Consider the following 23,653-nt stretch of genomic DNA (forward strand, 5'->3'; position numbering starts at 1 on the left):
AAACATAAAAAAAACTATTATTACAAATAAACCACGGGGCAGGTTAATTATATTTCAGTAATAAACAACATAACACAAATGGAAGAATTTAGTCCGGTGAAAGTAAAGTTGGTATTATCTCCTGTTAACATTTCAATTACAATGAAATATATATTTTTTTCCTGTTTGTAAACATGCCAAAGATACAGAAAAGGAAATTCAATAACTTATTAATTTATACAAGTGTAGACATTCCAATCGATAAAAGAGTTGCTTCTATGAAACAAAAACTAGCAGCGAAATATGTGTGTAGAAGGCAGACTTCTGTTTGGAGCTTCGGCTGCATTCTGACCAGGCTGCCCAGATTAAAATAATGTCTGTGTATTCATCGCTGCTGAACACACTAGCCATTGCCAATATGCAGACAGCAAATATAGCGCAGCTGTACCATACACCAGCCTAGAACTGTGCGGTGGACAACGAGGTGTACTAACGCAAGGGGTGCATTGAGAAACATGCTGCAAGCAACAGTAATGTTCTTATCTCTTCATATTCTGACGTAACCTGCCCGCTGGCAGTAGTACCCCTATGAAAATCAGTTGGTAGACATCCCATTCATCATTTATGCATGCGGGACATTTATAAGTAGGAAGTATGGCATTCGGGAGCCACCTGGTATATTAATGTTTGTAGAATCTCGTATGTCATATACTTGAAGTTTGGAGATGCAGAACAGTTGACATAAAAAACAATTGTCAAAAGAAAAATGCTAAAAAGCACAATATTAGAACAATTCAGAAACATATTTACACAGCGTGTGATTTCATGAAGCTCAGGTAGTTCCTGAGGTGGCGTAAGGTATAAATTTAAATATTATAATGATCTAAACCGTAAGTGATAATATACAGTTCAATGTGGAAAAGAAAAAGAGAAAAACAATTATGTTAATAGAAGATAAATAGGTGTGGATCAGAATATAAATAATGACTAAAGCAGGTAAAATTATTTTTTTATTTTTTTATATATATAGAGAGAGAGAGGGGTTGAATGAGATAGGAGATGAATAATAGAGCAGTACTGTAAGTGGAATGATGAAAGAAGAAAAAGGATAGGATAGGATAGGATAGGAAAATAAAGGAGGAGGAGTAGTTTAAGGTGGGGCAGGTGGATGGGTTACTGGAAGTAGAAAACGTGGGTAGGAATTGTGTAAGGCACGGAAAATTGAATTTGGGGTTAGGAATTTAGCATTTTCGAAAATGAGAATGAGGAAGTCGAATAGAATAATGGGTTTTTCAGAAATGTTGTTTAATTGAAATTAGGGCTGAAGTATTGGTCAAGGTGAATAAAACAATTTAGAGTTGTGTTGAGGAGGGGGCCTTTATTAATAATTTTAAGTATTTCCATGTCCTGTTCAATTTTGGTGAAATTATGTTTAGAGTCTTGTATGTGTTGTCCTATTGCAGAGAATCTGTTATATATTATGGCGCTGACATGTTCGGAGTATCTCATACTAAAGTTACGTCCAGTCTCTCCAATGTACGAAGAGCTACAGTCGTTACACTTGAATCTGTATAAACCAGATTTAGAAAAAGCATTAGATTTATTTAACGAGTTGTGTAATATATCAAGATTTCTATTATTGGTTCTAAAAAATAGTTTCATGTTATATTTTTAAGAACGTTTGCGACTGTGTAAGTGTCTTGAGTGTGGAATATTCAGTGGCTTTGGTTTCATCTTTTGTTAACTTAGTTTTGGGACGGTGTTTAAATTAGTTAATAATACGGTTTATGAAAGAGTTGTTAAAGCCATTAAATTTAGCAATAGTACGGATGGTGCACAATTCATTATTTAAATCTCTTTTAGACATAGGAGTGTCGAAAGCACAAAAAGCCAGGCTGTTGTAAGTAGCACGTTTATATGCTTGTGCGTGTGTAGGATCTTGCTGAGTGGTTGCTGTTTGGGTTGGTTTTCTGAAAATTTTGTAGTTTAAGAAAGAAGGATGTCTGGTAATAGTTAGGTCTAGAAAATTAAGAGTATTGTTATGTTGAGATTCAAGGGTGAATTTAATATTCAGTCAATGTTGTTAAGAAGAAATGTAGAGGTTGCGTTGGTCGATTCTGCATTTAAAATTACTAAACATGTCTGGCCCAAAAGAGGATGTTTTTTATTTAAAAAAAAAAACTATTTATTCAGGGTGTTGACCTAGAAAGATCTTTTGCCCCTACTTTGCACCATATGTTAAGAGCCTGTGTGTATTTGGAAATTGCGGAAGTGTTAAGTGTTGGATGTGAGGAAAGGAACATTAAGGACGACACAAACACCCAGTCCCCAAGCCAGGGATATTAATCCTTTACAATTAAAAACCCCTGACCCGGCCGGGAATCGAACCCGGGGCCGGACAAAGAGGATGTTAGAGAAATAATAATAATAATAATAATAATAATAATAATAATAATAATAATAAATTTGTGTTTTCCACAAAATCAAGATACATTTCAGCTAGGATGCCTGAGGCTGACAAGCCCATAGCCAAACCATCTTGTTGGTAAATGGTGTTATCAAAGGTGAAAAAATTGTTGTTCATGACCAACTTTAAAATGGACATTAAGGCCTGAATTTCTAGTTTACTCAGATGATTGAATTTATTTAAGTTAATTATGGGGAATAATTTGGAAATTGGGATACTGGGATATATGTTTATGATGTCAAAAGAATGGAGAGAAAGATTTGGCTGAATGTCAAAGTTTTTTAGTTTGTCGATTAATTCAGAAGTGTTTCTGATAGATTCACTGGACAAAAATCGATAATTTTTTAGGAATTTTTTTTTTAGATGAATTTAGAAGTATTATATAAGGGACTGGGTCTAACCGATTATTGGGCGGATCACAATGTTAGTTTTATGAATTTTCGGAAGGGCTTTGGCAGTGGGACGGTCTGGGTTCATGTTTAATAGTTTAGTTTTTACCTGATCTGTGTTTTTAAGGTTTGTTTAAGCAGACGTTGAATTTTATTGGTCGGATCTTTCTTAACTACAGAAAAAGAAGGATTTTTGAAGAAATGTAGTCAGATTTGTTCATTAAGACAATGGTGTTACCTTTATCAGATTTGGTAATGATCAGGTTATTGTCATTAATTTTCTTTTTAAGATCTAAAATAAATTTGTCATTGATTAAATCATCATCATCATCATCATCATCATCATTATTATTATTATTGGGGGATTGTTTTTGATATTATTAAGGTTTTTTCAAGTTTTCATTTTACGTCATAACAGATTTTATCTTGTTGTTCTGTCGGCATTTTATGAATGGCTATTTGAGATTCAATTACTAAATTGGTGGCTATATAGAGAATATTGAGGTTGGGCTAATTGTGTTTGAGGCCTTTAGAAAGAATTAAGTTTTCGTCATCGTTCAAAATGGTTTTAGATAAATTAACAATAGGAGGATGGAACAATTCCATGCTTACAAAAGGTGTTTTATTGTTCTTGACATAATTTTCATGTGGAGACGAATTGTTCTTTAGATTGTTAAGCTTTTTCTCAAGGGTTTTATTGATAATTCATAAAATAATTTATTATCAACTTGAGTTAGGAAAAGGTTCCATTGTGCACTTGGGAGAAGATTAGCTATTTCTGGGTGTGCTTCATATAATGTGTTATTTGAAAGTGATTTTTCTTATATAGGAAACATATTTCATTTTTCAGCCAAATTTTGTTACTTATTTTTTAGGTTTTTAGTGTGAGAGGAGAAGAATGGGATTTTCTGACACAACCTTGAAGAAATTTAGGAGTAATGTTAAAGGAAATGCATTGTTTTAGGAAGTCTATATCCTTTTCTAACTTAGCAATCTTGATCTTTAAGCCCATATATAGAGGCCTGCACGGATGTGGATATCTGCGGATTTATTAATTTATTCGATTTTCCATGCCTTACACAGTTTCTACCGACATTTTCTACCTCCAATAACCCACCCACCTGTTCCACCATAAAGTACTACTCCTTCCCCCCCGCCATTCTATCCTTTCTTTTCTTCTTTCATATTCCACTTCCCACTATTAGTCATCTCCTATCTAATTCAACCCCCCCCCCCCTCTCTCACTCTTTATATATCCTGCTTTAGTCATTATTTATATTCTGATCCACACCTATTTATCTTCTATCAACATCTTTGTTTTTCTCTCTTTTTCTTTTCCGCACTGAACTGTGTATTATATTATTACTTACGGTTCAGATCGTTATAACATTTAAATTTATACATTACGCCACCTCAAGAGCTACCTGAGCTCTTGTCTTCAAGATCACAATGTTAGTTTTATGAATTTTGGGAAGGGCTTTGGCAGTGGGTAGGTCTGGAATCATGTTTAATACTTTAGTTTCTTCCTGATCCGTGAAGAGAAGAGGTGTTCAATTGTTCTGCATCTCCAAAATTCAAGAATCTGACATACGAGATTCTATACTAATATATATATTTCTATCGTCAAGTATATTAAAAACTGTATTGTACGATTTCACGCCTAGCATCATTTGCAGGCTTGATCCTTGAATTATTTAATCTTTCATTGAGTTTTCATTAACGTTTGGAAGCACAGTGCTGGTCAGTGTATGTTTTGCTGCTCTCCAAGAACTTGCACCTAGCTTCATTTATGTGATTGATCGTCGACTTCTTCAGGATTTTGGGAACTTTCAACATGCAGTGCTAATCCGTAAAGTGTTATAGTGCTTCATGAACTGCAACTGGTGAAAAATTTATACATCACCTACTGTTTTCCTATGCACTGTTCTTTGTATTTTAAATGATCGGCTGATGATGACCCGGAAGAGTGGTCGAAATTGGTACCGCTTGTAATCAACTAGGAATGAAACATTACATTTCTAATTCTACTTGTATTGAAAAGGTAGAACCATTATACATCTTAATGCAATTTAATTGTAAAGTTTAAATAAGTAACACTTTCTTATTCTAGTTCTGTACTTCAACACTGGTAATGCTAAAAAGGGTTGAATTTTAATAAATTTCTTCTGTCTTGAATTTGAATAAATTCTGTATTTTGTAGAAGTAACTGTTAGTCATGCAACTACATGAGCAGTAAAAGTGAATTTTACCAATCTTAAAACGAGTTCGAGAGACTCCTCTTGCTGATGGAGAAATCAGTAGTTTTGTAGAAGGAAATAATGGTATAATATGGTACGATTATTTTCTGGTTGAGAAAATAAATCATAAAAAGTTAATGGATTTAACAGCACTACCAGATGAGGCGTTTGATGGAGACCAGAGTAGTGGTGGCAAAATTAAAAATAGGTAAAATTGTGAGAGTAAAAGAAATAAGAATAATAAAAAAACCACAACCTGTTTCCAGTCATTCGACTGGATCAGGAATGGAATGAATGGAGCCCCCATCCACCAGCGAGGATAGAAATTGTGCCGGCTGCCGAAGCCTGTCGCGCTCCTCTGGGGCAATGATTTATGACTGACAAATGAGGTGAAGCAGGAGTGTGTTGCTGGAATGAAAGATGACAAGGAAAACAGGAGTATCCGGAGAAAAACCTGTCCCACCTTCGCTTTGTCCAGCACAAATCTCACATGGAGTGACTGGGATTTGAACCATGGAACCCAGCGGTGAGAGGTCAGCATGCTGCCGCCTGACCCACGAGAGCTATTAGTAAAACAAATAAGACAGAAGAAAATAAAAGATAAAAGAACTCTCGAGAAATTTCAGGAGGAATTATAAAGCACACCCTCGAATCAGAAATAGGAAGTGTAGAAGAAGAATGGACCAAATTTAAACATGTTTGAAGGCTGTGCAGTCAAGATTTGTGGAAGAACTTCGGCGAGAGTGAAGGAAAAGGAGACACCTTATGGAATGAAAAGGTGAAGGAGGTTGTTAAACAAAAGAAGAAAGCATGGCAAGAATGGAATAGAGATAGCAAAGAAGCAGGTGAGATTAAATATCAGGAAATTTAAAATATATGGTAAATGAGGAAAATTAAAAAAATGTTGGGAAAGATTCACACAAGAGTTGGAAAAGGATGTAAATGGTGGGAAAAGGATGTTGTATGGGTTGATAAAAATTAAGAGAAAAGAAAAAAATCTACAAGGAGGGACAGAGTACGAAATGCTGAGGTCAGAAGAGAGATAGGGGTAGAGGAAAACATGATTGATAGGATGGAGAAGAATAAATTGAGCTGTTATGAGGATGGAGGAGGGAAGGATACCAAAACAAGTATTGGAGGCTAAGACAGAAGGAAAGAGGGCAAGAGAGAGACCCAGAACAAGATGGATGGACTATGTCAAAAAAAGTATAAGAAAAAGAAGACTGAACTGGAATACAATTACTGAAGAGGTGGTGGAAAGAGAGGCAACGGTGGAGAAGTGTCAACAACCCAACCTGGCAGGAGCTGGAAAAGGGGAAATAAATGATGATGATGACAATGACAACTATACTATACTGTGTCTGGATATCAATAGATGAAACAACCGATTCATGTAGTCGATACACTACAAACTTTATAGTTGGAAAATTACGCCCAGAAGATCCCGGCAAACCTCATTCACTTTCATGCAAAGTGCTAGAAAAATCCAACCATGCTACAGTGACAACATTTGTTAAAAATTTCATGCAACACCTGAGGACTAGTGAATCAGAGATTTATTGTTACAAAATTTGCCTTTTAGTTACAGATGCCCATTAATTGCATCATATTGCAGAAGAGATACGTACCCTCTCTCCATCTGTCAACAAAGTAATTTCAAGTGGGAAAAAAATTGTTCCTAAAAGCACCGGATCGTGTTGAATTGTAAAAACTCATCTGCCTCACGTTTCTCTTCTGATGGAACCCGTTCTCACAAGATGGGGAACTTGGTTATCTGCAGTATCGTTCTACCAAGAGAACTTTAATCAAGGAAAGATATAGTTAAAAGTATTGACGATAGTCATACTGCGTGTGTTTGTGAAGCAAAGTACGCATTTGAAACTGAAACTGTATATGAAGAGATCTGTTTCATCCATGAGCATTATTCATCACTCTCAAACAGAATTAAGGGCCTAGAAACTGTCAGTGCACCCATACACGAATCCCTTCAGTTAAATAAAAACACCATTAGTTCTTTAAATGGTGACCCTGGTGAAACTGGAGAAAAAGGTAAAAGGAAATTCAGTGCAGTGTTGGACTCAAACCCAGTACTGAAGAAAACTCAATCCATAAGCAACTACGTAAGTGGAATCTCGTAGTCTTCGTCAGAAGAATGTTCCGAGCAGTCAATGCCATTGTACAAGTATTGCCCAGTTACGTCCGTCGAAGTAGAATGATCATTTTCAGCGTATAAATAAATTCTGACCAACAACGTCATTGACACCTGAAAACATGGAAAAAAAGCCGTTGATAACCTACTGCCATGCATCATTTTGAAAGGAATGAAACATGTTTATCAATTTAACACCGAGTTAAAATCTGGTAAGTGTACTTTGTATAATTTTTCGTGCATATTTTTGTAGGTTTTAGTGCACATGAATCTGGGCCGTAGTTATTTCATTAATAAGAGCTGGAGACACATTGGTTGGTAGGTTTGTGTGCCTATGGTGTGAAATCAGTTTGATAATTTGTGTGGATGTGTTGTCTGAACAAGAGTGAGCGAGTATATTGAACTCTGACTGGAAAAAAAAAAAAGGGGGGGGGGGGGGGCATATAGACGTAAGTTATTACCTAGAAAATGTCCAAGAGTTGATGGAGCAAGCCAAGGAAACTACATCATTTACGTTACCTTAGGTTAAATAAAAACTGTTCAAGTCTGTGAAATTAGTTCTAAATTTCAAAGCAAACCCAGCAATCAAATTCAAGAAACCAACTGGAAAGGTTCCAAGTAAACCCCTAGACCAAAGTCGCAACTGTGTTTCAGACAGAATCAATGGAAACGGCCTGGGACTCAAGGGTTATGAAGAAAAAACTATGTCTATAAAGCCAGTACAATGAACATATAATACATGAAACTGCAGGAGGGAAGGGGGAAGGATTATACTAAAATGTACATGGCTCACAATTTTAGAGGCAAAACCTAGAAAGAAAAGACTTAAGCTGATTCTTCTTACCTTCAACTTGTCTGTAGCTTTCAGCATCGGTTGATAATTCAAATGTATCATAAAAGGTAAAATGGCTTCCTGAGCATTCTTTCTAACATCGGCATTGCGATCTTCAAGATTGGAGTACAGGTAAGGAAGACACACAAGTAATTCCTCCTTGGGGATAGATTTAGATGGTACTGAAAAAAACAGAAGAGGTACAATTAAAAGTAATTCAGTAAATCAGTAATCACAAAAATTTCTTCAAAGATATTACTGTACAAGCTTGTGGTAACATCACCTAGCATACTCCATACAACCAATATTATAACAATTAAGTAGTACTTTACTATTAAAAATAAAACAAAAACCAGCCTCAGCATAGGCCCACACTCTGTCAAACAGGCAGTTTTAACATTCATTATGATAACTGCTTCCTATTTAAGCACTCAATTCTGTTTCTCGAAAATTATACTGTGTGCTGTGCTGTTCTCAAAACGTGCCAAGGTAATATCTGCACGTTTCTAATATTTCATGCAATTTACTAGTAATAAAAAGAAAAACTACTTCAATTATATTATATTATATTAAACTTCAATTTTCCTTCATATTTCAGCACAAAATCATCACATTTTAAAATATATACGTTCTCGCACTGCCGGCAGCCCTGAAAATGGTTTTCCGGGGTTTCCCATTTTCACACCAGGCAAATGCTGGAGGTATACCTTAATTCAGGCCACGGCCGCTTCCTTCCAACTTCTAGGCCTTTCCTATCCCATCGTCTCCATAAGACCTATCTGTATCAGTGTGACGTAAAGCAACTAGAAAAAAAATTTAAAAAATTAAAAACTGTTCTTTATGTTTTATTTGCTTTACACTGCACCAACAGAGAAGGTCTTCAGGCGACAATTGTATAGGAATTTACCGTGTATTAAGGTATTAAGGCACAACCCACCCCCCGAAGCATTCGTTTGGTGTCAAAATAGAAAACCAACTACAGAAACCATTTTCATAGTTGCAGACAGTAGGGTTTGAATGCATTATCTCCTGAATGCAAGCTGACAGCTACGTAACCCAAACTGCGCAGCCACTCACTCGGGAAAATCAAACATTTTTTACTAACTAATAACCGCAGTACGTAACAAAAGTCTGAGACCACCAGTGAAAATCCGTTAATGAATTCCTGGTCCTACATTTATGGTACAAATTGATCTGCAAATAATTTTTGGTTTATTCATGTAGGTATAAAACTTATGAAAAAAAAAACTTTAAACTATCAAATGGAGTTTAGGGGTTATCATTTTCAAAACAATTTGAGAATCCACTTTTGTTTTTGGGTGTAAAGGCCACCCAATTCAATGAACTATAGCAGGTGTTATGGCTACTAAATTCTTTTTTAAATACCTATCCAGTAGCTCTGAATACTTCCGTAACATCCGGAAGATAAAAGTATCAAAAGGTTATCATCTACTACTTTCCGTTAATACAATTGCTTAACATGTTCCTGCCATATTTCAGCCTTGTCCTCTAGAAGTGGTTTTCCGTTTGAACTTAATATTCATACACCTAGTTTTCCTTTCTCCAAAGGTTTCATGGATATTCCTCTATACTGCATCTAACTTTCCTACAACCATAAAACCTTGAACATCCTAACACTTCTCCTTCTGCCATTCTTCCTTAGCTAACCAGCATTTTCTATCCACTTCATTCTTTAATCGCAACACAGAACAGTCTTATGGTGACTATGGGATAGAAAAAGGCAAGGAGTGGGAAGGCAGTAGCAAGCATCAATGTTTTAAAAAGAGAGTCTCTCACAGTGCATTGGCACTGCCGGTGGCTCTAAGTAGCCCATGCAGCGGCCTCTTTCACGGTATGCACTAGCCATACGTCTTGGTAGATGTGCTAGTTACTAACTGATGAGACCAAATTGGCACACCGGGGTGAAATGTTGGCAACAGAAATGAGTTAACTGGAAAATTTATAATGTCCAATAGTGGACCAATTATATTGGTATGTGGTATGTTTCGAGGTGTCGGTGGAAAGATGGTGTGGAATGACATTAATAGATGAATAAACTTGAGCAGAGCTTTTAAAAGTAGGAAAGACCATAATATAAAGCTGGAATTCAAGAGGACAAATTGGAGCAAATATTCATTCATTTCTACTTTGGACAATGAGAAAGCATACGACAGTGTACCAAGGGAAAGAAGTTGGCAATGCATGAAAGAACTTCAAGTGCGAGACAGCCTCATGGATAAAGTGAAAATGTTGTATAGTGGGAATAGAAGTTGTGTTCAAGTAGGATGTGGTTTGTTGAAACAGAGAGAGGAGTGCAGCTCACTGTCACCACTTCTATTTGTTATTGTGATGGATGTAGTAATGAAATCAATTAAAAGGAAAGAGCATGGAGATATCAAAGCCTTCACATTTGCAGATGATGTTGCAATCTGGAGTGACTCAGAAGAGGAATTGGGAGAGAGAATGCAAAGCTGGAATAAGGAGTTTAAGAAATATGGTTTAAACATCAGCAAGACCAAGACGGTGGTGATGAAAGTGTATGAGAAAGGAACAGAACCAATAGTCATGTTGAAGCCCAACTGGACAGCGTTCTATCAAATGACAACCTAGCAAAATATGAGGTGAACAATCGAATCAATAAGGCAACACAATTTTACCACCAGTTAAAACACCTGCTGTGGCATGAGCAAATACCCATGAAAACAAACATAACATTGTACACCAATTCTTACATACAGTCTCAAAACCACAACATTGACCATTAGAGATAAAACTTCAGACAGCTGAAATGAAATTCCTACGCACTACGATGCAGAAAACCAGGAAAGAGAAGATTAGGATTGAGAAAATTAGAGAAGAATTAGGAATAGATGATTCTCTCCTCAATTTCAGATATCAAGACTGAAGTGATTTGGTCACATGAAGAGGATGCCAGTAAACAGAACTGCAAGTATGGAATATGACAGAAAAGTAGACGGAAGACAACCCGTGGGAAGGCCATGAAGGAAATGGATAGATTTAGTTAAGAACGATGTACTGCTGAGAGGTCATGATTGGGACAAGTTGGTGGAGGAAGAATGGTACAAGGACAGGATGAGATGGAGGAGGCTCATATACCACACCCGGGAAACTGGAGATGGTTTAGGATGATGATGAGGAGGAGGAGAAAGGGATTGGAATAAATTATCAAGAGAAATGTTCTATATATTTCTAAGTTCTTTGAAAACATTTAAGAAAAGGCTAGGTTAACAACTGATAGGGAATCCGCCACCTGAGTAAAAGCCCTAAATGCAGATTATTGACGAGTCCATACTTGTATCGACTCAGACAACTTCTTTGCCGTAGATTTTGGCATTTCTTCATTTGCTCAGAAAAATTTCAAAGCTCTGAAAGCATCTCAACACTATAACACACACATACAAAATTATGAATAATTTCTTTTACTAAGAATGTCAATAGTTGCCACTCAGCAAGAAAATACACCTTTAAGAGAAATTCCTCATGCTATGAATGTGAATTTCCTACTAGGATGTTCTTGGAATACGAATGACATTAAGGTGACAACTCTACTCAAATATACTTAACAACTCAACTCAAATCAATTTTACTAGTACTTACAGTCAGGGAGCTTCTCAGCCAACCATGCCCATAATTCTGTCCGAAGTGAGGGACTATCCGACTTCAAAGCATCCGCAATCATTTCACACTTGAAGAATTCTTTAAATCCGCACTGCTCACCCCAGGTATTAATACAGGCAATAGCACCAGTACGTATCCAAGCCTGGAAAGTGATAATAAATCTTGAGAGACTACAATGGAACAGACTGGTAAATAAGAACATGGTTTACATACAAATGCAAAGCATGAAGTAATTATACAACTTAGCTGAAAATTTTAAACAATCTAGGGAAAGACCAGTAATTTATACATCAAGAATTACAGGATTTAAAATCTGGTTGCACTACAATTCATTTGTAAATTTAACAAAAAAAAAAAAAAAGAAATTACTTGTTTAACAGGTAGCACTGTAAACTTTGCTTGATTCACAACCTAAACAACGTAGAATTTTATCAATTTCATTAAAACTGGTAGCAATGAAAATAACATGTACTGTATTACTATTGTTTTCATGAATACAATGGGAATTATCCCACATGGAAACCCAGTCATAGTGTGCTTGGCAGGTAGAGAGAAGTAAAGTAATCAAGAAGTTTTACGCCTACTGTGCCTTAGCCCATTATCTGAACCACAGCTGCCTTTGCAAGAAACCAGCGTCTAAGCTGTTCAGAAAAAAAACCACACAAAACATTTTCTTCTGGAAGAGAAGAATAGTTTTTGAACAAAGCCCCCCCCCCCATGGGCAACAAAAAAATTTAAAGTATGGCAGATGTTAATTCTGACCAAGTTTCAATACTGCTATTTAGTGGTAATGCATTAAAGATTTACAAAAACTAACACACTTGTGAAAATCTTAACAACAAATGCTCCACGTTTACGATACTGTAATCGTCTTTATTAATAAGACTACATTAAACTATATTCATCATGTAAAACTAACCAACCGCATGGTGCCATTTCTATCAATAAGTCATAATAAACTGGATCTAAATTGATGACTTCACGCTGTTGTCAACTGCTTCTTTGGTATACCATGTGCTTTCACAGCTGTGTGACATGCATTGTGTTCGGCTACTTAGGTGACCTCTTGTCCACTTCTATTTCTTATGTAATTTCCCAAGTCTGTGACTTTAGTTTAGAATATTTAATGTAGAACAGAGTTTGGTACAGTTGTAAAATCGTACAGCATATAAGAGTTAATTAGCTATGGTTGCAGGTTACTTTGAAGTCCATCTTTTTTAAGTGTGTTATACATTAGTGTGAAAATTTTGGAAATTGTTGCAGTTCGAGTGAGGCTGTTGCCAAGAAGAAATATGTAGGACAAGAGATCCCACTGGGAAGTCAGGCTCAAGAGACACTTAGTAGAACGTGAGTATTTCGAGCAGAAGGAAAGTCTCAAACACACACTTACAGCAGTGGAAAAATTAATTGGGAAAAGATATTCATTACAATATGTATAATACAGTTACATACCTGAAAACTTTACAAAAACAAACATACATACATTACACACATTATCATTACACACCGTTATGCCTTTCAGCGTTCAGTCTGCAAGCCTCTGTGAATTTACCAAACGTCGCCACAATCCTCGATTTGCAACTAGTGTTGCGGCCTCATTTCGTTCTATACCTCTTATCTTTAAATCGTTAGAAACAGAGTCTAACCATCGTCGTCTTGGTCTACCTCTACTTCTCTTACCCTCCATAGCAGAGTCCATTATTCTCCTAGGTAACCTATCCTCCTCCATTCGCCTCACATGACCCCACCACCGAAGCCAGTTTATGCGTACAGCTTCATCCATCGAGTTCATTCCTATAAATTAGCCTGTATCTCCTCATTCAGAGTACCACCCTGCCATTGTTCCCACCTATTTGTACCAGCAATGATTCTTGCTACTTTCATGTCTGTTACTTCTAACTGATGAATAAGATATTCTGAGTCCACCCAGCTTTCGCTCCCGTAAAGCAAAGTTGGTTTCAAAACAGACCGATGTAAAGATAATTTCGTCTGGGAGCTGACTTCCTTCTTACAGAATACTGTTGATCGCAACAGCGAGCTAACTGCATTAGCATTACGACACCTTGATTCAATCTCACTATATTACCATCCTGGGAGAACACACAACCTAAATACTTGAAATTATCGACCTGTTCTAGCTTTGTATCACCAATCTGACATTCAATTCTGTTGAATTTCTTACCTACATCAATTTACTCTTTGAGAGGCTCATTTTCATACCATACTCATTGCACCTAATTTCAAGTTCCAAGATTTTACACTGTAGGCTTTCGGCACAATCTGCCATTAAGACCAAGTTGTCAACATTGGCCAGACTGCTTACTACATTTCCACTTAACTGAATCCCTCCCTGCCATTTTATACCTTTCAGCAGATGATCCATGTAAACTACGAACAGCAAAGGTGAAAGATTACAGCCTTGTCTAACCTCTGTAAATACCCTGAACCAAGAACACATTCTACCATCAATTCTCACTGAAGCCCAATTGTCAACATAAATGCCTTTGATTGATTTTAATAATCTACCTTTAATTCCATAGTCCCCCAGTATGGCGAACATCATTTCCCTCGGTACCCTGTCATATGCTTTCTCTAGATTTACGAAACAAACACAACTGCCTATTCCTCTCGTAGCATTTTTCAATTACCTGGCGCATACTGAAAATCTGATCCTCACAGCCTCTCCCTGATAAAGAGCCCTACCCCTGACTCTGCCCTTCCCTTTCTAACACCCGTCAACTATACTTTATAATCTCCTATCTCTTCCTCGTTATCTCCCCTCACCCGAATATCACTTACTCCTAGCACATGCAGATGCATCCTCTTTGCTGACTCAGCCAGTTCTACTTTCTTTCTTCCATAAGCCCCATTAATATTGATAGCTCCCCATCGAATTCCATTTCGTTCGCCAAGTTGTTTCCAAGGAGTCCCTCGCCTGTCAAATGGGAGTGGGTCTCCGTTACTCCCATAGGTCCGAGGCTTGCTTAAAACGTTCTGAGCTCTGTAAATTCATGAAGCAGGATGCTACCCTACTTGTACATAGTCCAAGTGAGGATCTCTCCTCTACCGGGTTAGGGACCACCGGTGAATTGTATAGTCCTAGCCGCCTGAGCACAAGGAGGGCCATGACTCAGAATATGTCCGAGATCCCCACTCCCATTCCATAGCAATTGGTATCCCGACTCTCAGGACCATTTACTAGGCCACTCAGCCGTTGCCCATGGTTCACGAACTAGGACGTGACTACAGTAACCCACAAACATGAACCAAAAACAAATATAAGGAAAAATCAGGAGATACAATTGTTCAAAACTGCTTATTCTATATGTCCTGTGCAATACAGTACTATGATACACTTATAACACTTATTGTCTCAAAGCCTGACTGCTGCTATACGAGGCTACAATGTAAAAATTACACATCTCGATTGCCTAACAGAAAGTATGTGAGTGAGATGATCGGACTGATAAGCCTTCCGAACATAGCATCAAATGCATCAAGCGCCGGCGCGATTATGTGAAGCACAATGCTATTTGTATCAAATAACTAGCTGTTGTACCCGTGCTTCACTATGGAATTCTCATAAAGACTGTCCTTATAGCTTTCCCAACTGAAGTCCACATAGATCATTACAATGGCGTCAGTACGAATGTCACGATTAAAAGTAATGATGTATGAAATATTCCATAGAATGAAAAACAGCACATATTCTCACTTTCAAAGAAAAATTCTACGGTGTCGATTTAACAGTTCAAAGTTCCAGAGCTAGAATGACCACGCCGCAGACAGCCACAAACACTCCTGTGTGTATTCCATTTAAGATTATGCTTGTTGTTTAAAGCGGCCTAACATCTAGGTCATCGGCCTCTAATGGTACAAAATGAAACGAAATGTAATGACAAATGACAATTTAAAAGTCCAAAATTATCCACTGACCGGAATTCAAAATGTGATGACGAAGAATGAATGGATGGATATGAATTTAAAACAATCAGTGGATCCGACCTGCAATGCTCCACATTTCAGGAAACTAGTGTTAAACAATAGTATTACTGACCAAGGGACTGTTTCTAGAGCACAATCCTGAATCGATGATGGTTGTAGTCTAAAGAGGTCCAAAATCATGGTCATCAGCCCCTCATAATGGTACTTATCGCTAGGAAAGGAGAACCATGGTATTTGTCATGTTGCTGTACTAATCAAAAGTAGTGTAGACTCGTGGTATTCCACATATTATGGTAATACTCACAGGTAATGTAACGCGCACATGTAACACACCTACGGTGTTTCTCAAATTGCGGCGCCATTTACAGGCAACGCAAACCTACGTTGTTCCTCACATAGGTGTACTAATCCCAGGGACTCTTACTATCCTGTGGTGTTCCTCACTTAGTGTGTACTAATCATAGGCAAGCCAGACCCACGGTGTCGCTCGTAGAGTGGTTATAATCACAGGTACTGTAAAACTCTCCTTGATTCACACACTGTCGCTACTAATCGAAAACCTCTTGCGTACCTAACAGTGGTACTACGCGCAAGTAAAAGAGACCCATGGTATTCCCCGCGTGGTGGTACTAATTACAAGTAGTCTCATGGTCCTAATTCGATCATCCCTTGGTCGCCCCTTTTAGTCGGCTCTTAGGACAGGCAGGGATACTGTGGATGTATTCTTCGCCTGCGTCTCCTACCCGCAGGGAGATGTGTGTTTGGTCTGCAAGAGTTATTTCATTTCACTCAAGTCCGCCGGCAAACCGGTTAGGAACCCCCTGCCCCCCACAAGGGAGTATCACCTCTCTCCCTGCTACACCAGCATAGTAGTTTCGTGGTTATTCCATTTTAGTGTGCACACTGCCCATTCCAATCACTGCCTCAGAGTAGGGATCGAACAGCTGGAATACTATTGTGATCCAGTGTGTTACGTACCAGTAGTATCAGAAAATTTATGAACTAGAGGAACGGCATGCTCATGAAGAGAGAGATCTAACTCCCCAGCTACTTCCCACCGATGTTCAGGCAGGCTGTTATACTAGATACGCAACAGGAATCCCATCTATTGGAGATAAATGGCATACACAAAGCACGTCACAACAAACAACGGTCAATGTAATGTTACTGTCAATCAATTTTATGAGCTTTCTGTAGTGCAGGCCTTCACGTTTAGTTTTCTTCCGACTCTTGTGATCATCTAATGTAAAGTGAGTCGTACTTTCTTTCATGACTCCCTCGTGTGTTATTCAAGTTATCATTCCTTCGTGGTTCTTTCTCATTCTTATAATCACCTTCATAATTTAATCACCATCACCACCAATATTATTATAGCTGGTAAGGTAAAACTGAATAAGACATAAATAATCAGAAATTGCACACACTATAACTTATTATGTAGTACTTTTCTATATGATCAATAAAATACAGCAGGTATTTAAAAATTTAATTTATGGCACCTTCCCAAAAACTACCTCTTTGAACAGGGTGAATACAATTATTTATAGAGTAAATGGTAGTTCCTTATTCTCTGACTTTACATACCGATTTTCATTACATTTTTTTGTACCTAGGCACTGATATGGACTCGGCAACAAAAATCCAAATTCATGAATATCTCTGTTATCATAGCCAGTTGTCCGGCTCCATGGCTAGATGGTTAGCGTGCTGGCCTTTGGTCACAGGGGTCCCGGATTCCATTCCCGGCAGCGGGGTCAAGAATTTTAACCATCATTGGTTAATTTCTCTGGCACGGGGACTGGGTGTATGTGTCGTCTGCATCATCATTTCATCCACATCATGATGATGTGCAGGTCGCCTACGGTCGTCAAATCGCAAGACCTGCGCTTGGTGAACCAAACATGTCCTCGGACACTCCCGGCACTAAAAGCCACACGCCATTACGTTTTAAATCATAGCTGGTATGGTAAAAATGTATAAGACATAAATGATGAGAAATTTAATAACATATCTCTTTAATTATGTAGTAATTATTGATAGGGCCAATAATAACAAACATTTGACAATTAAATTTTAGGCCTTCCCCTAAACTACCATTTCACTCAGCGTGAATTATTGATGGCCTAGATTGTAGCGATTTATTCCATGACTTTATATATTGATTTTCATTAAATTATGTTCAACCGTTTTCTCATGAAGCGCGTACTTACGTACATACAGACATTACGAAAAATTAAAACTTGCACTTCTCCTTGTTAGTGTAGTCACGACCGGTACAGAAATATCATTCCTTTTAAATTCTGAGCTATGTACACACACACACACTTATTTTACTTATACCGAGAAAAAACTAAAATTAGTCAAAATTGTCTCCAAATGGCTCTTAAAATCTCTAGAAAATTCACTAGTGGTTATCATTGAAATTCTGTTACTAAATTACTAAGAAAGACTCCATATCTAGCAACTACACTCTAGAATCGACTAGACTGATGTGAACGAAGACAAACATAGCACGTGAGATTGAGAGATTGACAATCGATGTACGCATCACGATATACAGGTTTCAATAAACATTGCATATTTGTGCACATTTCTTGCATTAATAAACGCAGATATTTCGTTTGAAAGCGACCAATGAGCGAAGGACTTCCGACCACTGGCATAAAAAAACACATGGCGGGTTTTGAAAACAAATGTTTGAAGTTCACCAAAAAATAAGCTAACATCGGAAGAAATAATAAGAGTAACTGGGAGGCGGGAAAAACTGTCGAAAATCAGGTCTCCCGCCTAATTACAAGTAACAACTCTCACTGTTCCGTACTGAAGATGACGTTAGGATAGAGTTTCAAGGATAATTTAATAAAAACCACCTATTCAATACTTTCCACGTTTAATGTGGTTTGAATCTACATGAATTTATGTAGACTTATCAGGTCAGGAACAAGTTTCCCCCATTATTTTGGGCATCTTCAGCCTGTAGACAACCTTTAGGTCAAGGTTTGGGACTTTTTTAGTCATAGATGTGTGTTTGCGACGAGCAACTATTTTTGGCTGCTTCTTAGGTGAAATGTCCATTTTAAAACAAACAGTTAGTTTTCTCTCTCAGGAACACAGTAATAACACACACTGTTGCTATACATACAAGAACTCAATTAAACTGAGGGGCACCTACAATTGTTGTTCATAGTCAAGGCAACAATAGTCCACCAACAGTCCAAATGGGCAGATCAAATTGTTTAGAGCTAACCACTTAATTCCTTAAAAAATATGAGCTAGTCCCAATTAATTTGAACACTGCTGTACCTGTAGTGCAAGCACACAGAGAATGGTCAATGCTAAAAACGTACATCAAATTAGGGTAACAGAGATAGTGAAAGAAAAGTACTGTAGAGTGGGGTAATCAAGAGGGATTTTAAACTCTGGGCAAGAGTAGGAATAGAGCTAAGACAGTCAAAAATTTGGATGGTTTTCAGTTTGATGCTGTTTGTTGGCATATCCATTCCTATCACAGCAGGAAGACACATCCCACTCTGTTCCCTTTTTCAGGCACAAACGTCAACATGATCACTGAACGATACAATACAGATGCTAGTGTTTGGTGGACTTGTGTGCACTGGAAGTAAAATTTCCTTGAATAATGTGGTAAAGAATTTCAGAATCCAGTACAAGAGAGTGACTGGACATTGAGCGTTGATGGATCAGTGATACTGTGATGTGGCAGTGCAGACAGTTAAGGGTGGTTGTCCCAGAAAATTTCAATTTTCAGAAGGATAAATGAAGAATAGGTTACTATTTCTAATTCTTGAGAGAAGGACTGGATGGATGTTCCTGTAAAAAGCACTAAGGCAATACCTACTGGAAAGGGAGGGAAAATAACTGTGCTTTATTCTGGAACAGCGCAAAGTTTTGTACCAATTGGTGATGCATGTCCTCAAATCATAGTGAATGGAGACTACCATAAAAAATTTAACAGTATCACTTTTCAGAAATGATTTTAGTATACTCTTAAGAAATTTGTCAGGCAAATGCAAGAGAGTAATGGACAATGTTCAATACCAATCTATCATTCACGACGAAGTTCCAACAATGGCAGTTAAGAAGAGCGAGCTGATGCAATGGTATATAAGCTACACTGTTCCTATACCAGGTGTATGCATAAGTTTTGGCCAGTTACTGTGGTAAAGAAAACATGCAATTTTCAAGGGAAATTGATTTCTTGTTTATTCAAAATATTGGCCATCGGCTTCTACACACTTCGCCCATCTTTCGGGTAACTTATGAATAACATGCCAGAAAAATTGCTTGTCTTTTGTGGCAAACCATTCGTCGAGCCATTTTTCAACTTCCTTGAAATTGATGAAGTGCTGCTCTGTGAGCACGTGCCCCGTTGATGCGAAGAGGTGATACATGGCGCCAGCTCGGTGCAATACGGCAGCTGCAGAAGGATGTCCCATCCAAGCGATTTCAAGGTGTCTTTCACTGGTTTTGCTGTGCGAGATTGATACGGTTGTGTCGTGTTCGTTTGCCTTCTCCTCCAACATCTTAGTTGTGGCCTAGTCGCCAATGAAATTTGCGTCCTATTTTAATTTATTCCCCCGTATTTTCCTTCATCATTTTTCTAAGTCATTCTATATCTTATGGAACTCCTATATTCCCCGGGCCTAGCACCTCTGTTCCTGTCGTGTGCTGCTATCTTCTTCTGGCCGCCTGGCTATGAGGCCCCGCCTCTGACCAATTAGTGAGCCCCTGGCCATTTTGGTTGATCTCCTCTCTTCTTTAGTGAGGAGTTATCCGCCATTAATGTTCGGTCGCTTGACTAAGATGCGACGAAGGCGTGCTTGGTATCTTCTCCGGGGCTGGAGTTTAGCCAAAGCCATGGATGTGGGTTAAACTATCATTGAAAAGGGTGCTTTCTCACCCTTATATTTTCTGTCTTCTGGAAATCGTCCTCAAATTTTGATGTAACATGAATCCTTCTGATAACGAAAAACCGGCGTGAGTATTGTATTCGGGCACTAACGCGTCCCCATCAGTTGCCTGGAAAATGTAAGTTCCTTGCCATTAATGTTGGAAGTGGCCTTCAGTATCCGGACTATTAACTTCGGAAATCACAATTATTATGGATTTTGGTGCAATCTATTTCTCTCAAGTTTCTGCTTCCTCGAAACTCAGCATTTTTCTTGGTCTGTTGAACCTATCACCATTCTCGGGTTTCATTTGTAAAGTTATGTTGTATTCATACTATTGGTACGGAACTTTATAAAATTATTTCTACCTTGGTAAAATAAAAAATATTTGTATTATTATCATCATTAATTTGGTAAGAAGTTAAAACTTATCCTATTTATGGTTTTAATGAATTAAGCCTGTGGAGGGATTTTAGGCCTATGTGTGTTTTTACCAAGAAGTCCAAAGTCTCATTTAATCTTTTCCTTTTTTTCCTTCTTGTAGTGGGGTTTGTGCCCTTTGATAACGACCTTGGTTGAATATTTTTTTTGGATTGGTCATTTGTGGCATTCCTTGCTTGTGTTTGTTCCATGACGATAACGTTGTCCTGCTGATGATTGTTGTGTTTACCGTGTGTGCTTGGAACTGAATTGTACCTTTGTGAATACACTCCTAGTTCTGGGGGAATTTTGGTCATATAACTCGACCTCTTAACGTTATTTTATTACTTTATCCCCTTTCTCAGTGTTGGTAATTCTGTCCTTGCAACAGTTTTGTTTTTCATTTTATGCTGACGTATGTAGAGTCTTGGGAAAACTCACTGGATTACACTGTAATGATTTAAAAAAAGTTGAACACTGTTCCTTTCAAAGCGAACTAAGTAAATGCTAGTCTCTGTTATACCTCTATGGTCGTTATGTTATCAGAAACGTATTAGTTAATTTTTCATTTGTATCTTTTAAGTGAGCCACTCACAATTTGATGATATTTAACCCTCCTGTATTGTTATTTGAAGACGGATTGTTTGAAATCTACTTTCCTTAAGAGGACAATGTTAAAGGATTTACATTTAATTTTATTGAATTAAAATTTATTTTCTTAACGTAAAGATGTTCTTTCTTTCACTCAGATTAAGTGATTTGATATCAGGTACAGTTGCTCACTTAAATATCCATAGTTTGTCGTGACACCCCTCCACCAGTTAGGGTAAGTTTTTGTTTGTTTGTTGATTTGTTTTGGTGGTATTTTAGAGCGTGTCTTATCTTTCGCTTCCCGTTTTCTCGTTTATGAGCTAGCTCATTTGCGTAACATGTGGTTTGTAGTTTGACTGCTGTTAGTGTAGTGTTGGTGTTTGACTACGTAATGGGTCAAGACGGCACACTGACGTGTAACAAAATCACTTTGCCATGTCATCCGGCCCATTCTGGTCGCCTTTTAATCAACGCGTGATTTAATAATTTGGTGGCGACAGCGTTGTGCATTACCGGTTTTGCCAGGCTTCAAGAGTTCAAAATACACAATACCGCTCTGGTCCCACCAGACACAAAGCATGGTCTTCTTGCCCAAGCAATCTGGCCTTGGTGTAGAAGGACTGGCTTCTCCACGTGACAGTCAGGATTTTCTCTGTTTCAGGTTTTAAAATTAAATCCATTTTTCGCCACCCGTCACAATTTGGTTACAGAAATGACTTTCTTTCATGGCGTTGAAGCAAGATTTAACAAGTGACTTTGCGATTTTCCATTTGCCGTTCATTCAAATAGTGTGGGACCCAATTACCACGGTTACTGATCTTCCCCATTGCTCGTAAACATCTGCTGATTGTTTCTTGCGACACATTTAATGCTTGTGCCAATTGTTGAGTTTGAGTTGGGTCATCATCCAGTAAGGCCGCAAATAGATTGCACTGTCATTCACACTGAAATCACCAATTTTAAATTTGTTGGAACCATGTCTCGCATGTTCTATTCTATAGAGCGTGTTCACCATATGTTTCTACCAACAAACGATGACTTTCCACAGCCTTTTTCCTTTGATTAAATAAGAAAAGCAATGCGTGCCACAAATGTTCTTTTTCAGGCACAAGCTTCGACATGATCACTGAATGATACAACACAGATACTAGTGTTCTGCGGAATTAACTTGTGTCCATTGGTAGGTTAATGTCAGGCGAACAAACTGACGTATGTGGCAATTTCTTATGTTGCACACTGTTCACTGGCGCCATCTCTTAGTGAAACTGGAAAAGACTTGTGCATATTCCTGGTAAGATGTGATATGAGGAAGGGCAAGCTCACTGCTTGAGAAAACCCACAAGGTCCAAGAAACTGCGAAGAGATATAGACATCAGGTAGTCTGCCCTCCACTCTACCACTGCCAGTTCAATGCTAGAGTTGATTTGGGTCCAGTTTAAAAAATACGTAACATGTAAAATTAACATTTCAGCTTTCATACAGTGGAAAAACTCTTTTGAGAAGTTGTTGAAAACAAAAGGGCAGAGGATGGGATGGTGATTTTTAGTTTTAAGGTGAAGTACAACTAGAGAACCATCCTTTCTAAACAAATTAAGTGGAAAAGAAATATAAAATTATTTATTCAATGAAGGAATTTCGAAACAAAGTACACAAAAAAACAGTATTGTATTAACTGAAATGGTCACTAAAAAATCAAATGAGGAAGCGAGTTACCAGAGTAACAGTGTAACATTGCTTTTTCTGCCGCGTTAGAAAATGGCAAATGGAAATTCTAAGTTCCCAAGGAGGGAATTAGATATTTTTCCACCAATAGAGCATGTCAACAATCTGATCAGATGTAAGGCTTTTCAGGCGTTTGCTCTGTTAACCAGTTAAATGAGAATAATTAGTTAAATGTATCAGTAAAGGAAAGTTAATGAACGAAATTGAAAATTTACACATCTTTTTGGACCAAACCTATAACAACAATCATAACTTAAATGAGGTCACTGAAAATAAAAATCGCTTATATGAATTAACGCCCAAATTAACACACATCATCAAGTCACACCAGAATAAAATACTGTATCTTTTTAAATTCCCTCACCCAAATGCTTCA

The 23,653-nt window shown here is 37.7% G+C and overlaps 1 protein-coding gene across 1 annotated transcript in view; it reads right to left on the minus strand.

Annotated features, from left to right (window-relative positions):
* msps (msps cytoskeleton-associated protein 5) overlaps positions 1-23,653 on the minus strand; it is a 414,143-nt gene that overhangs the window by 180,085 nt on the left and 210,405 nt on the right. Inside the window, exons 18-19 of the mRNA XM_068226728.1 lie at positions 11,672-11,834; positions 8,066-8,235 (exon numbers count right to left, since the gene is read on the minus strand). Of these exons, the coding sequence (XP_068082829.1) occupies positions 8,066-8,235; positions 11,672-11,834 (333 nt within the window). The remainder of the gene's footprint in view (positions 1-8,065; positions 8,236-11,671; positions 11,835-23,653) is intronic.

Source organism: Anabrus simplex, chromosome 3 (genome assembly GCF_040414725.1).
Source record: "Anabrus simplex isolate iqAnaSimp1 chromosome 3, ASM4041472v1, whole genome shotgun sequence".
NCBI lineage: Eukaryota > Metazoa > Arthropoda > Insecta > Orthoptera > Tettigoniidae > Anabrus > Anabrus simplex.